Genomic DNA, 12,215 nt, shown 5'->3' on the forward strand with positions numbered 1-12,215 from the left:
GTCTGAACTTCTGTCTTAAGAGTTGGGGGGATCTGGACTGTCTGGCTGCACTAGCTCCTTTCACTTTTTGGTCAAATGTAAATTAGGTGGTTTGTTATAAAATTATTACTATGCTTTATTTATATAGCGCTGTAGATAAAAGTTTTAGAACTGTTCTTACCATAGCATTCAGGTATCAATCTTTAAATTAGTATTTCATCAGTGCCAAACGCTGAGGATTGGAAAGTACACTAAGCCCTCCATGTCCACAGCTTTTTTTATCCATGGATTCAACCATCCATGGATGCGAAAATACTTCAAATATATATATATATATATAAATTTCAGAAGGAATGATTTTGCTGTTTTATACAAGGGACACCATTTTACTATGGCATTGTATTTAATGGGACTTGAGGATCCACGGATGTTGGTATCCACAGGAGGTGGGGATGGTATGGTCCTGTTTTTATTCCCTTATTAATGGGTCATATTATTTTGTTTTTATTGTGGTTTTAAATTCTTGTGAGCTGTTTCTACTGCTTTTTGGGTGCTGGAAGACCAAGGTATTTTTATAGAAATAAAATATTAGGTAATATGTAAAGGAAAGAGTGACTAATTTTGCCTTCTAATTTTTTGCAGATTATTACTACTACCATAATTATTACAACAGTACTGATCCACCTGATTTACCCAATGTACCAGTGCAGCCAGATAATGAAGGACCAAGCCCCAGTTGTATAGATGAGTTACAATTAAGTGATCATCCGGGTGTAAATGGCACAAAGCATGATGAGCATGTGGGACATGACTCTACAATCCACAATGAGTCGGTGAGCCGCATTTTCTTTATTATATTTCCATCCTGTTCTTCCTCCAAGTAGTTGGTGGTGTACATGATTATTGTGTATTATTCTTATGACAGCCCTACATATTTAGGTTGAAAGACAATCCATGAACTGCTAGCTAAGTGGGAATAAGTAAACTTCCGTGCCACTTATATAACTACCTGGCTCTTGTTACTTCACGTTCTGATATATAGTGTGTTCCTCCTTGATGCTGCTTAAATCAACAACATAGTTTTACATGAAGAAAGAGGTAGAGCTCTCCAGCTTGCTTTTATTTCAGCTGTACTGCACCAGCACTAGAGGATGAAGGCATTCTCAGCCCTTCTTCATAAAAAAGAGTTTTATTAATTCATTATTAATTTCATATAGAACTGTATTTTAAAAACTGCAAATGAGTAGGTTGAACATTTGGCTCTTGTGCATGTAGAAAATAAGTGGAACTTGCAAATTGTATAAACCAGACTATTACAGTGAGTAGGATGCTGCATGAGGTTGAATCCCAGCTTCATCAGGGTGTCACAGGACAGCATTTGGAGTATCAGTAATTCTGGTGTACTGTTTCCCATCTGTGACAGTTGTATTTCGTAGTATTCTTTTACTAGGGAAACCAAATAAATTGCAAAACATGTTCTGTACTTCATTTGTTGTCATTTATGTTGTTTCTTAATCTTAGAAATCAGAATTAACAGAAGGTACATTAGCAGAAAGTATAAGAGCTGCTGCAGAGGCTGCTGTGTCACAAACAGGATTTATATATGACGAAACTACAGGATTATATTATGACCATAGCACTGGATTCTACTATAACTCGGTAAATACTGTATTTGATTTGCCATTTTGTGAAATAGATACATATTTTCTAACAAATGTAAACTAATAGGATTTTTTGATGGAAGTTCTCATAAGAAATATTTTGTGAATGGCTGTTTCTTGTAGAAACAGCGAATGTTAAGAAAAATGACTAAAGATGATTAACATAACTTTTAAGTAGATGAAGACATTGTAGTTAAAAAAATTTGTATACCTTGGCTCAGTTATCAATTAAAATGGAGACGATAGTGAAGAAATCAGAAGAAAACTAGGACTTGTAAGGACAGCTATGAAGGAATTTGATAAGACCCTCATGTAAAGATATATAATTAAATAAAAAACCAGAATCACCAAATAACAAAGTGAAAGCTGGACAGTGAAGAAAGCTGAGAGTAAGAGAATCAACTCATTTGAAATGTAATGTTCCAGGATGCTTCTCTGCTAATAAATGAGTCAGAGAGCAAATAGAGCTTGAGCTCTCACCAGAAGCCAAAATTATGATACATTGGTTTAGCTAAAAAGTTGATTTCTTAAATAGGATCCAAAAAAGAGCAATCTAAAACACCTGAGGGTGGGTGCAATTTCATTTCATATAACAATTGAGCTGTAGGAAAGTCATTCTGGCCCCATACAGACAGGCCAAACTAAAGCTGCTTCAGGTCACTTTGGAGGTATGCTTTTAAATGACACATGTGTACTAAGAGTCTGGAAGCTGCGCCAAAGCTGCGCTCTTTTCCTTAGGACTAGATTGAGGCTTTGACATGGCTCCCGGACTCTTAGTACGCATGCATCATTTAAACAGCATACCTCCAAAGTGACCCGAAGCAGCTTTAGTTTGGCCTGTCTGTATGGGGCCATTCTTCTACTTTTTTCTACTCTACTTCACTTGTGGAATGACAGATTATTATTATTATTTATTATTATTATTATTACGCTTCTCTGCAAAGGATGTTCTTAAACTGAAGTGTGAAGCATTGACCATGAGATGTCTCTGCTAATCCAGATTGTGCCATACATAAATTACACCAGAACCTTTTTGTCATCTTGCTGATATATTGGTATACTTGGTATACTGAAACCTTTGGAGCTTTTATTGATTAAAATTTGTTTCGATTCTTGATTCTTGCTTACTTTCTATTTCCTTTCTAAACTTGTTCATACTTCACTTTTGATCTTAGTATTATAGTATATAATTTCTTTATGAAGTTTAAAGAGATGTACAGTATTTTATTTTTTAATAATTTTCTGAAAAGGAATCACAACTGTATTATGATCCAGCCACTGGAATTTATTACTACTGTGATGTTGAAACTGGTCGGTATCAGTTCCATTCACGGGTAGATCTGCAGTCTTATGGAAGTGGAACTGCTCAGCACAGCAAAGACAGAAAAGGCAAAAAGAAGAGAAAAGATGCAGAGTGGCCTAGGGCAACTGAGCAGAAGGTAACATTCTCAAAAAGCTGTTTTCTTTTAGTAAACGTATAATATGGATTGTGGTGTATTTATATTAAATATTTTATGACTTGGATGGCAAGAATCTTATTTAAAATAAAAAAAATATGTAGCAGTCTTTGGCGGGTTACAGACCGCCCATTTGAGGCGGGCTGTACCCGCCCGTTTCCCTGGTGTATCGGGGCCTCAGGGGTGAGAACGGCAGCCGCTGAGGCCCCGATCCACCGCTTTTCAGGCTGTGGGGAAGCGGCAAAACGCCGCTTCCCCGCAGCCTGAAAAGGGGTGTCCCTGGGGCTTCAAGCCACTTGGCCCCTTTCTCCTTTGGTCCGCTGGGTGCAGCCGTGTGAAGGCTGCGCCCAGCAGACCAAACCAGGAAGGAGCTCCGAAATGGAGCTCCTTCCTGCTCCATGCTAAGGGTGCACCATGCGCCCTTGCGTGGAGCGAGGATGTCACGTCCGCACTGCCCCATATAGAGGCAGCGCGGCCAGGACGTCCTCATGGCAGCGGCCATGTGGAACGGCCGCCGCCATTTTGTGCGCGCAGAGCACGCACTAGGGTTAGGGGGTGCAGAAGCACCGCCCCTTTCTAACTCTAGTACGCGCTCCGCACGTACTGAAGTGCCCGTATGTAACGGGCCTTAGTTTTTTTAATATACTGACAATGAAAAATCTCAAACGTGCTCATTTGTACTATATAAATGGGTCAAATCTAATATAGGTGTAAAGAGGAGAAGGACTTGAGGAGCAATTAGCTTTACTTTTTTAACCTGCATAAAATGATAAAAGGTATGTGATATTTTATTCTGATAAGCAAGGATTTTCCTTTTCTCATAAGCATTGAGACTGACAATTGAAGCTAGTTGCCTTGGATCAGGGAATGTGGAAGAATAATTTTGTCAATCTGTTTGTTTGTTTTTGGTGGCTTTTTAAAAAAAAAAACATTGGGAATTAGCAACATTGGCCTGGAATAGGCGAGCCAAATGAAGCAGCTTCCAGCTGCTGCACTCCAGTCCTTTGGACCAGAGCAAACAGGAGCCAGAATAATCTGGCTCCTGGCAGCACAGGTTGGGTCCTGCGGTTGCGGTCCACTTTGGGAGTGGGCCATGCGGTCGAAGTGGTCCGTGACCCGCTTGCAGCTGGGGTACACTCGGGCCACTCTTTCACACCTGTCTACTCCAGACCATTGCACGTTTGCCCTTTTCCTTGTAGACGAGTTTAGTTCGTTTAACTTTGAGTCATCCAGAACTATCTAACTGCATTTGGTGCAATATACATGTTACTTTCTTTTCTTGATATGTATCATACTCTGTCCTTAATTATAGAGGAAATGAATTATCCTGCTTTGAGATATTTCTGATGTGAGAAAGGAAAATGAGAATTCAAGATTTATCTATTTTGGAAATGTGATTTAACTGGAAAGATTTGAAAGTGGCTCCAGTAGACATTTATAGTAGTTTGATATCATGGGAACTGCCACAGCTCCATCCTGTGAAATCCTCAAATTTATTGTTTCATAAAGTATTTGGAATTCTGTTCTGTAGCTCAAGGAACAGAGTTAAAGCTCTAGCAGAGAATTTGGAATATCTCATCAAACGATACATTCCAGGATGCCATAGGATGGAGTTTGCTTCCACTATCAAGTATCATTAGAGATGGTTTATAAATTATTATGGCAATAAACTGTCTTTTGTCCAGGGGTCAGCAGAAAACATGTGGGTGGCAGGGCCATCAAAGCTGTATTAGTACTTGGCTATCGCTGATGTGACTTGGCGAAATCTAGTTCATGTTTTCTAGTATTAGCCCTGTTTGCTGTTTTTGTTTGATTGTATCCTCTCCCTAATGAATATAATTATCTGCTATCTTAGGGTGGATGTGACTTGCAGTTCTACACAACTCAAAGCACAGTGATGGATAGGTCTTGCTATATTTCTATGTCTTGGTCAAATGTCTGGTTCTTAAGAAGATAATTGCTTAATTCTGTACAAAATCATTAAGTGGCATTTTTGTGTATCAAATAAACAAGCAGAAAGAGGGTAGAGGGAAAACTGATTTTAAAAGAAAGGGTGCATTACTTGGTAGAAAAAAAATCAGCTGAAAAACATAGAATCATAGAGTTGAAAGAGACCACAAGGGCCATCCAGTCCAATCCCCTGCCATGCAGGAAATCCAAATCAAAGCACCCCCAACAGATGGCCATCCAGCCTCTGCTTAAAGAACTCCAAAGAAGGAGATTCCACCACACTCCATATGTTCCACTGTTGAACAGCCCTTATTGTCAGGAAGTTCCTCCTAATGTTGAGGTGGAATCTCTTTTCCTGCAGCTTGCATCCATTGCTCCATGTCCTAGTCTCTGGAGCAGCAGAAAACAAGCTTGCTCCTTCCTCAATATGACATCCCTTCAAATATTTAAACAGGGCTATCATATCACTTCTTAACTTTCTTTTCTCCAGGCTAAACATCCCTAGCTCCCTAAGTTGTTCCTCATAGGACATGGTTTCCAGACCCTTCACCATTTTAGTCGCCCTCCTTTGGACATGCTCCAGTTTCTCAATGTCCTTTTTGAATTGTGGTGCCCAGAACTGGACACAATATTCCAGGTGGGGCCTGACCAAAGCAGAATATAGTGGCACTATTACTTCCCTAGATCTAGACACTATACTTTTATTGATGCAGCCTAAAATTGCATTGGCCTTTTTGGCTGCCGCATCACACTGTTGACTCATGTTCAATTTGTGGTCTACTTGGACTCCTAGATCCCTTTCACGTGTAGTTTCATTCAACCAGGTGTCCCCCATCCTATACCTATGCATTTTATTTTTCTGCCCTAAGTGTAGTACCTTACATTTCTCCATGTTAAATTTCATTTTGTTAGCTTTGGCCCAGCTTTCTAATCTATTCAGGTGATTTTGAATTTTGATCCTGTCCTCCGGGATATTAGCTATTCCTCCTAATTTCGTGTCATCTGCAAATTAGATAAGTATACCCCCGATTCTGTCATCCAAGTCATTGATAAAGATGTTGAATAACACTGGCCCTAGGACAGAGCCCTGTGGGGGACCCCACTGGTCACTTCTCTCCAGGATGAAAAGGAGCCATTGTTGAGCACCCTTTGGGTTCGGCCGGTCAACCAATTACAAATCCATGTAACAGTTACTTTGTCTAGCCCACATTTTACAAGCTTGTTTGCAGGAATGTCATGGGAAACTTTGTCAAAGGCCTTACTGAAATCAAGATATACTATATCCACAGCATTCCCTTCATCTACCAAGCTGGTAATTTTATCAAAGAAAGAGATAAGATTTGTCTGACATGACTTGTTTCTCTGAAACCCATGTTGACTCTTTGTGATTATGGAATTGCCTTCTAAATGTTCACAGACTCTCTGTTTAATGATCTGCTCTAGAATCTTTCCTGGTATTGATGTCAGACTAACTGGACGATAATTGTTGGGATCCTCATTTCCCCCCTTTTTGAAGATGGGGACAATGTTTGCCCTCCTCCAGTCTGCTGGGACTTCTCCTGTTCTCCAGGAATTTTCAAAGATTATTGCCAATGGTTCCGATATTACATTTGCCAGTCCTTTTAATACCCTTGGTAGTTCATCTGGTCCTGGAGACTTAAATTCATTTAGATTAACAAGATATTCCTGTACTATCTCTTTACTTATTCTGTGCTGAAATTCCCCTATTCTGTGCTCTGCTCCATTATCCTCAGGTTGAGCACCCTTTTCCTTTTCTGAGAAGACTGAGGCAAAGAAAGTGTTGAGTAATTCTGCCTTTTCTCTGTCCCCTGTCAGCATTTTGCCATCTTCCCCATGCAATGGCCCTACCATTTCCTTCTTCTTCCTTTTGCTGCGGACATATCCAAAAAAGCCCTTTTTATTGTTCTTAACCTCTCTAGCAAGCCTGAATTCATTCTACACTTTAGCTTTTCTGACTTTACGCCTACACATGCCTGCTATTTCTTTGAATTCCTTTTTTGTGATTTCCCCCTTTTTCCATTTCTTATACATGTTCCGTTTCAAACTTAGCTCAGTGGAAAGTTCCTTAGTCATCCAACCTGGTTTCTTGAGACACCTCCCATTTTTCTTTCTCACTGGAACTATTTGAAATTGTGTCTTCAGTATCTCCCTTTTGAGAAACTCCCATCCGTCCTGAACTCCCTTCTCTTTTAGTATTTCTGACCCTCAATACTTCTCTAAGTTTACTGAAATCTGCTCTCCTAAAGTCTAGAATGTGTGTCTGACTATGTCTGGCTTCTCCTTTCCACTATATAACAAACTTCAGGAGAACATGGTCACTTCCACCTAATGATCCCACCACTTACACCCCATTAACCAAGTCATCCTTGTTGGTTAGCTGACCCCCTTGTTGCCTCTTCCACCTTTTGGACAATGAAATTGTCTTCGAGGCAAGTAAGGAATTTGCTAGACCTTGAGGATTTTACTGAGTTTGAATTCCAGCAAATATCAGGATAGTTGAAGTCATCCATCACTACTACATCTCTCCTTTCTGAGTGTGTAGTCATCTGTTCTAGAAAGGCATCATCCAATTCCTCCATCTGACTGGGGGGGGGGTCTGTAGTAGACTCCCACAATAACATCCTTGTTGTTTCCCTGCCCTTTAATTTTTATCCAGATGCTCTCTACCTGGCTGCCAGTATTGATGTCCTGGATCTCTTCACTGGTGTAAATATCTCTGACATATAGTGCTATTCCTGCTCCTTTCCTGTTTGGCCTATTTCTCTTAAAAAGATTATACCCCTCTATTTCTACATTCCACTTACGAAACTCATCCCATCAGGTTTCAGTGATGCCTATCGTATCATATTTTCTTTGTTGTACTAGGAGTTTTAGTTCATCTTGCTTATTTCCCATGCTCTGTGCATTAGTATAGAGACATCACAGATAGATGAACAATTTCTAAGCCCAATTATCCATTTTTGGATTGCATTTCTTTCTGTTTATTCTTGATAGCATTCAAGGATAGAGATGTAAAATGGAAATGATAATCAAGGAATACAGTGGTTAGATTCTGTACATCAGTGATTCTCGTTCTGTCTAATGTGGGAGCCTGGCACTTTTTTTTATTGTGTCAGGAGCCAATGCCAAATTTGTACCAAATTTGCTGCAGCTGTTTCTTTTGTGTAAAAGCACCATGGACTGGCAGCCAGTTTTTTGTGAACCAGCACCATTCTGTGGACCACTGAGTAGCACTGCTGAATGTGTGTGTGCATGACCTTTCAAGTCACCTGTTGACCTGTGCTGACTGCATGAATTTCATAGGGTTTTCTTAGGCAAGGAATACTTAAGAGGTGGTTTTGCCAGTTCCTTCCTCTGAAATATAGCATACAACACCCGGTGCATCATAGGCAGTCTCCCATCCAAGTAATAACCAGGGTTGACTGCTTAGCTTCCAAGATCAGACAGAACCTGATGCTGTTAGACTTACATAAAAGTATAACCAGAAAAAATTTGGGAAAAAATTCTTCTCATTTTTTGAAGCCCGTCTTTCCTTGAATAAATGTTTTGTAAATAATAAATCAAATATTTAAGACAAGATGCTTGTATATTATTCCCCAAAAAATATTTCTACAATCTTTGTAATAGAAGGAATTTGTATAATCATTGCCATTCCTTATATCTGTTTGTGGCATCGAGGCCTTTTTGCCTGCTTGACATTATGGAGGACTAGAAGAGACAATATAGTAACCTATCATTATTACAAGACAGGCTATCTGTATTTCAATGTCCCTCCAGTTCAAAATTCTGGAGCCTTTTACATCTCCTGTAACTGTCCAAATGAGCCTGATTTGGTTCTGCGTCTGGGATTTGTCTGAATTAGAAGCATATTCTTTCAGCTTTCTACCTTGAATGCTGTATGCTAAAGCTTTTAAAATGCTTTCCTTGTCAGAATCCAGGTTCTGTCCCAGGAGAAAGGGGGGATATTAAATAAATAAATAAAATTCAGTAAACAATTGGAGAATATATTTTTGGTTATGATACCCAATTATGCAATGTGCTCTCTAAAGATAATGTCTGTGCATTATATTCTTTTTGTTGCCAGATTAAACCAGTTTCAATCTGAGGGATTACTTAGACTGCTTTATATTAATAGTTGCCTCCTTATTGTATTTGTAATGGTATGGTTTTATTCTAGATCAGGGGTAGGCAACCTGCGGCCCGCGGGCCGGATGCGGCCCGGCAAGGCCTTGGGACCGGCCCCAGCCCGGTCCTGCCGCCGATTGCCGCCGTGGCCTTTGGGTGGCAATTGTCTATAGAAGCCTCAGAAACATGCATTTATATTAACATTTTTTAAAAAATCAGCAAATTTTTTTCATGTGTCCTCCATTTTTTTTAAAAAAAGTGTCTTCCATTTGAAAATTTTGTCCTACATTTGTCCTGGTTTATTTATATATTTAGTTTTTTATAATTATTTAATTATTTATTTTTTGGCTTCGGCCCCCCAGTTGTCTGAGGGACAGCAACCCGGCCCCCGGCTCAAAAAGATTGCCTACCCCTGTTCTAGATGTTAGTGTTCTATTATATATTTGCTGTTTGTCTCATTAGTATCTATTAGATGAACAAGGTATTCAGATGTTTTAAGTAAACATTGAATAAAAAGCTCCTAGGTTTTTCTTAAATATCTGTATATCATTGATATATGTCATGTCACTGTTCAAGATGAAGAGCCAAAAGCAGTACAAAAGTAGATGCTAACACTAGTGGTTTGCTTGATAAAGAGTTCTATGGAAGAGGAATTTGCATCCAAAAGTGCATTTCTGTGTGCAGATGGGGTCTTCTGTTTTAAACCTTATCCATGAGAACACTGAAATTAAAGTTGAAGTTTTCTCTTTGTGTGTACTCATGAGCAGAAGTATGAGAATTGGCTATCAGTTTGAAATGCACATGCATTTGTGTAACATTACTGGAACTGTTTTTGTGCAAATTAGAATTCCAGCACACTATACTACAAACTATTATCCTTAATAGTTTGGGTAGGCAAACAGAGTAAGATGTTTCTCTGACTGTCACAGGAGTCAAGATGGGTAGTCTGGTTCTCCACATCTATAAATGTCATGAGATCACAGAATCTGAACATTTACTATTTAGTGATCTCTAGCAACTCTACAGGTTGTTTTAAAATAGATTATAAACTCAGTAGCATAGATTAATGGTTTAGGTGCAGGGCTACAGGTAGAAACTTGTTCTGCTAAAGCCAGTAACTGAGATAGTGCCTAGTAATTTGGGAGAACCAACCTTTGCCTGGTGAAGTCAGTGTCACTCTGTGATGTTACAGTGCATTGCAAGGAGACATCCTCTCTGTTGGTGTTGACCATACACGGCTTAAACATAAATCAGTACAGTCAGTGGCTGCTGTGTTTTGAGCGAGGGGACAGGTACTAGGCTGGTACATGAACTGACTCTGTGATATCCTCATGATGTATGACTTATGGTCCTGATCATTTGCAGAAAATGCATAACATTGTGATCTATCTTGGTTTTTTTTATTTTATTTATATACCGCTATTCCAAAGATCATAGCGGTGAACAGCAAGTAAGCTAATTAGCAAGTAAGCTAATATGCCCCCCAACAGTCTGGGTACTCATTTTAGCGACCTCGGAAGGATGCAAGCCTGAGTCGAGCTTGGGCCCTTTTGCTGGTCTTGAACTCGCAACCTTGTGGTTTCGAGTGAATGGCTGCAGTACAGGCATTTACCCACTGCGCCACCAGGGCTCCTTTTGCTTGGCTGCAAAGAAATATTGTGTCTGTGGTCATGCATGTTTAGTGCATAGGAAAAGGAAGCATGTGTTAGCACTGGATTTCCCCCCTTTGTTTCTTAAGACTTGGAAATACAAATCTTTATGTAGTCTAGAAGCATGATGTTTCCTTAATGCTTGATACAGACTTCATTTTTACATTGTGTTGTTTACTGTTTGCTGCTGTTCATCTTTAGGTACATCATTTGACAGAAACCATGGCTAATCTGAAGATTTCATCTTCTGGATTGGCAGCTTCTGGTAAAGGTAGAGTTGTGGTGCTGAAGATGTTAGTCTGTGGACATTTAACACTGGTCTTGAGAGGCATTAAAATTAATTATTTCTAGTTATAACTCTGGATAAATTCTAATTTACATCTATTTGCTTTAATTAAGAACAGTTCTAAAAAGTGATAGGTTTTGTAAAGTAGTTTCAGCTATGTTAACTTGGTTTAAAGTGAAACCTGAGATTATTCTGAAATTTGGTTTCTAAATATGAATGTATGACTCTCTTATGAAGAGCTGCTTTTTCATATGTGTAAAAAGAACTGGAAGAACACATCTTCACTTGTCAAACAGAACAATAGTTCATATGTTTATATTATCTCTTGACAGGGAGGAGATAAGTCTGGGGATGCCATCCTGTATTTTGGAAACAATTTTTCCTATTTGTACTCTCCATTTTATATCCAAATGCCTGTGCTTTGCACAGACATTCACTTTCTCTCTCACAAAGAAACATTACCCATTGCTTGTTACAATTTAAGTGCATTTTCTTTTGTTCAGTAGCATCTGTTTCTCAGTAAAGTGTGTCGGATTAAAACATGCAGGTTTCATATTATATGCCTTGTCTAGAAGTGAACATAATTTTCAAGTGCAAAATACAGCAGCATGGAATTGTTCCTGTAAGGTACACAAAGGCTCTCTTTAGATGCAGCCTAATATGTTACTGGTAGAACACTTGGTCAGAATCTGCTTGCTCAGGAAATAAGTAAATTTTAAAATAGTAAACTTGTCTTAGATCAATGTTTTAATCTGATCCCTTGATTATAAATTAATTTGATTTATATCATTCCCTTCTACTTGAAATAACACTGTGGGAAATGCTGCCCCTCTCCTTTCTGTTTGCACATGCCACTCTTACCATTTTTCTTTCTCCAACTGCTACACTTTTCCAACTTCTCTCTTCCCAGTTATGTGCACTTTTTCTCTATATTCTTGTTGTTTCTAAATGCAATGCTGCTGCATCAGCACTTTCTCTCTCTCTCTCTCTCTCTCTCTCTCTCTCTCTTTTTTGACCAGTCATGGTGCCTACAGTAGAAATGATGAAAGGAAATGGCACAACAACAGCAAGCAAAACAGACAGGAGA

General features: G+C 39.1%; 1 protein-coding gene across 3 annotated transcripts in view; it reads left to right on the forward strand.

The window, feature by feature from the left end:
- AGGF1 (angiogenic factor with G-patch and FHA domains 1) overlaps positions 1–12,215 on the forward strand; it is a 31,155-nt gene that overhangs the window by 937 nt on the left and 18,003 nt on the right. For 2 of the 3 annotated variants that reach the window (XM_042451552.1, XM_042451554.1), the window contains exons 3-5: positions 622–812; positions 1,501–1,638; positions 2,891–3,079. In XM_042451552.1, coding sequence (XP_042307486.1) covers positions 622–812; positions 1,501–1,638; positions 2,891–3,079 — 518 coding nt within the window. Of the gene's footprint in view, positions 1–621; positions 813–1,500; positions 1,639–2,890; positions 3,080–11,043; positions 11,114–12,215 lie in introns of all 3 variants that reach the window. The other variant, XM_042451553.1, reaches the window with a different exon arrangement.

This window comes from Sceloporus undulatus, chromosome 2 (assembly GCF_019175285.1).
Source record: "Sceloporus undulatus isolate JIND9_A2432 ecotype Alabama chromosome 2, SceUnd_v1.1, whole genome shotgun sequence".
NCBI lineage: Eukaryota > Metazoa > Chordata > Lepidosauria > Squamata > Phrynosomatidae > Sceloporus > Sceloporus undulatus.